Here is a 4327-nt window from a genome sequence, read left to right as displayed (position 1 = left end):
CCTCCATCCTTCCTTCCTTCTCCTTTCCTCTGGTTGCTTGATGAGGGAGAACATTATAGCTCAACTCACTTTTTGCATGTGCATGTGTGTTGTCTGTGATTGGAGTATTGGTGAGCTTGTGAGCAAATACACCCACCCAGCGAGCCCCGATATGAGCCTGTGGGCTCCTGACTACAAAGGTCACCACAGAGGCTGAGACATCCAGGGTTTGACGTTGGCCTGTTTAAAAATGCATTTATTAATACAGACTTACAATTTACAATCAAAATGAATTCACATTATAAAAGTGAACAATCACCTACACATCAAGTGGTCATCACACATTTATAAATACTTCATTTTGTGGAGGTGTAAATGACCGACAACTAAAGTGGACAGGCTCGTCGATAGCTGCCTATCATTCATATTCATCGCTCTATTTTCTCATCATTTGGGGTCTTTTGTAGGCCGCTGTCAGCATTTGTCCATGTTGGTTCAGTCTGGTGTCCATGAACGAGCTGCACTGTGCCATCAAAATCAGTCATCTGTTACCTGTCCAGAAAGATTCACACAAAGAAAAGACATTCAGAAACTGTGTGTGTGTGCGTGCGTGGTGTGCGTGTGCGTGCGTGCGTGTGTGTGTGCGTGCGTGTGTGTGTGTGCGTGTGTGTGCTTTCATGATGGGAAGGCAGTACCTCTTGGACTAAACATCTTCAGGTAGCAGTGTGGACAATACGGCTTCTCATCGTACTGAAACACAAGCAGCAGGACACATTTACTGCATCATTCTTCTCATTCGTGTAATCGTTTTCATTTTGCCTCCTTTGTCCTCACACACCTCAGCATGTTGTCCAGCTGTGAGCTGTCTGTTGCACTTTTGACACTTGAGACAAAGAGGGTGGTAGTCCCTCCCTAAGGACCTCTTCTTCTCACCTGGACCAAGGAAGAAATAATGAGATGCATGGTGGGTTATCGTTTCATAGATGTTTCACTAAAAAGTCAGAATTTTGTATTTGCATCTCTGAAATTTGGGACAATCTCGTCAATCAAAAACAATACTATTTGTCATTTACAGTCATTTATAATAAACAGTGAGATTTAAGGGTAGACTGCTGTTCAGTACACGTTGAACAGAAAGGAGGAGTTCAGTAGACCATGTCACAGCAGAGAGTTTGACTTAACTGGCTCATAAAAAGAAAAGTAAAACTAGCTTGTAAAATAAAAACAACAAAAGACTTGGTTTAAGTGCTGCTGTGCATTTCACAGTGAGCGGTCTGAGTGTGGGAGAGGACTCAACCAACAGAGACAGAAGGTAAGGAGGAAACCCAGAAAGCAGCGCGCAAGCTCATTTGGCTCGACCCACATCCTGTTGCTGTCATGCATTTGTGTGCGAGCATTCGTGTGCATGCTTGAAAGAGGAGCAAGCCAACGATAAACGCCTTCTTTCTGTCCTCCAAACAGACGACAGAGCCAGATATATCAACAAAACATGAGTTGCACATATCAAAATGAATATCAACGCCCTTTTTCAAGGCAGATTGACTGGTGCAATGAATGATGCCTCATGTCTCAGTTACAAGAATGATGTGTCTGTATTCAGTATGCACTTAATAAGAGAATAGAAGAATAGAACAGAAATATACTTTATTCATACCCGAGGGGAACTTTGTCTGTGGCAGCAGCAAACAAGGTTACACAATAAAATTAAAATATTAAGTATGGAAAATGCACAATATATACAATATAATATAATGTTACAAGTAAATGAAATACCGCCAGTGTTCAAATTATGAGTTTCACCTGTTTGGCAGCTTATAATGTCCACTGTAAGAAAGTTTATTATGAATAGTACACATTTGTTTCTTTTGTCCGCCGACTTTTTTTTGACATTTTGTGACTTTTATGACACTTTTTTGAATTAATACAGCTGGACTTTTCGTATTAATACTTTTTCCTCTTCAGGTGAAATGAGTAAAAGAAGAGAGCGAGCGAGAGAGAGAGAGAGAGAGAGATAAACAAATCAGACAGATAAAGGCAGACAGACGTATGAGTAAAAAGTTAGAGCTTCACACTCACCAAAGAAGACAGGCTTCCCACAGATCGGACAGTACCCGACCATGATGGCATACAAGTATTGAACATACAGTCTGGGCACGTGCACTTTAGCTTGCGTTGTGAGAAAATATATCCTACGAGAGCATGTATGAGCATATGTGTGTGAACTGAAAATTGACAGGAAAACCTTTAATCTGCAGCTATGTCAGCGTCTTGTGAAGTCAGAACCAGGATGTGGTGAGCGAGACGTCACAGGAAGAGAGAGAGATGTGATTTGAAAAGCCACCTTCTCTTTATGATAGCAGATATGAAGCCAATTAGATCGGCATCATTTTATGGGCAGTTGTATAAGTTTATACAAGTGCTTTGGAACACACACCGTAAAGAGAGACAGAAACAGAAGGACACAATGAGGGTGAGGAGAGAAGAGAGAAAAACAGCTGTCAGCAGCTCCAGTTCCACGCTATCTTCTCTCCTTTCCTCCTGTTTTCACCCTCGTTTCTAGATTAAAAAGAAGGAGTTGAGCCTCTGAATTGAAAAGAGAAACCTGACACTTGTGCCTTTCTTTCCTTCTTCTGTCAATCCTCTCTCTCTTTCCCTGTCACATACTCACACACATGCACGCCCCCGCTCACTGACTCACGTAGACACACACACACCATACACCCCTTTATACTCACACATACACACACACACACACACACACACACACACACACTCACACACACACACACACACACACACACACACAAACCAAAAGGCTTCACTTCTCTTCAATGACATCACATAAAGAGGCTGCAGCCAGAAGGAGAGGCAGGGTGAGGTCGGGTTGGTTTAGGAACAGACAGAGGGGGAGGTGTGTGTGTGTGTGTGTGTGTGTGTGTGTGTGTGTGTGTGTGTGTGTGTGTGTGTGTGTGTGGAGGCAGTTATTCCCTCGGGACAGGCGATGGAAGTAGACCTATGAGCGACACATGGATGGAGACAGTGGCCAGCCTCAGCTCAGTGACAAAGAAGATGAACTCTGTTGAACTTGGCGGAACGGGCCGGCTGGAGTCAGTGTGGAAGACAGGCAGCCGTCTGTGTGGTCGCATCCCTATCACTGTCGATGGGACGAGTTTCTTGCTTATGAATGACTGAAAGAGGCATACGACTGCATGAGAGCAGGCAAAAAACAGATCACGTTCTGATCATGTTACTTCAGTAAAAGCTCAAATTAATCCATTACAAGTAAAACTCCGGCACACAAAATGTCAGTAAAAGTTAGCAGCTAATGTCCTCAGAGTATAACAAGTAAAAGTGATAATTGTAAAAAATGACCTTCGTCAGCATTGTATTTTTTGTATGATTATCACGGACGCATTATGCTGCGTTTCATGTTGTCGCTGGTGAGTTGAAATTTGAAAGCAGAGAACAGGTGTTTACAGGGGTTTACAGGTGTTTACAGGTGTTTACAGGTGTTTACAGGGGTTTGGGAGCACCGTATGTGACACACGTGGTGTCTCCAGGGAGCTGAGTGAAGTCTGAGAAATGTCCTCAAGTGATTTCACTTGAGTCATTGTCGGTTGAGTCTCATTTTCAAGTTAAAAAAATGAAAAAACGAGTGTGTGAAGTCAGCTCAAGTGAATCTGTCCGTCGTGAGACTGTCGACGTCATCGCAGTCAAATGCTAAATTGATGGAGCAGCTTTTAAACTTTTTATTATCATATTATTGTATATTGTATTATATATATTATACTGAAATAATTGGAATGAACTTGTGAATATGCAAAATAATGTAAACTTGTAAAGAGCTGGTTAAATATTAATAAGCTATCTCTGAATCTGAGTGAGACCAAATTCATCATGAAAGTGATGTTTTTGGAGTGATTATAGTTAATAAAGCTGAAAAGTATATCTAAACTATGTCAGCAAAGATGTCGAAGTCTTTAAATGTTGTTCGTTATAGTTTCATGTTAAAGAAAAAAAAGGGTCACGACTGACGAACAACGACATACATTGCTTCATCTCATTGTATAAACTGATCATAATCTGTAACTACGGTCGTCAGATAAATACAGTGGAGTAAAAAAGTAGAATATTTCCTCTGAAGTGAAGTGGAGTAGAAGTATAAAGTAACAATGGAAGTTAAGTGCAAGTGCTTAAGTACAGTACTCAAATACATTTACTTCATTACTTTACAACATATGCTTATACATACACATGTGCACATGTATTTACAACATTGGTTTTGGTTTTAAGGTATGTTTTCCAGCCCTCACACAAAATACATCTGTCGTTTCTGTTCCAGATGAAC

At 41.2% G+C, this 4327-nt stretch overlaps 1 protein-coding gene across 1 annotated transcript; it reads right to left on the bottom strand.

The window, feature by feature from the left end:
• Positions 1 to 254: 254 nt before the first annotated feature.
• On the bottom strand, positions 255 to 2205 carry LOC306784128 (cysteine-rich protein 1). The gene is made up of 4 exons (XM_079277970.1): positions 2056 to 2205; positions 818 to 912; positions 675 to 729; positions 255 to 531 (listed from the first exon to the last, which is right to left on the bottom strand). Exons 1-4 carry the CDS (start codon positions 2096 to 2098, stop codon positions 521 to 523), a joined length of 204 nt encoding a protein of 67 aa, XP_079134096.1. The 5' UTR covers positions 2099 to 2205; the 3' UTR covers positions 255 to 520.
• Between the last annotated feature and the right edge of the window lie 2122 nt (positions 2206 to 4327).

Source organism: Melanostigma gelatinosum, assembly GCF_949748355.1.
Source record: "Melanostigma gelatinosum genome assembly, chromosome: 11".
Lineage (NCBI taxonomy): Eukaryota > Metazoa > Chordata > Actinopteri > Perciformes > Zoarcidae > Melanostigma > Melanostigma gelatinosum.
Note: the sequence above shows the minus strand (reverse complement) of the source record. Positions and strands in the feature narration are given on the sequence as shown.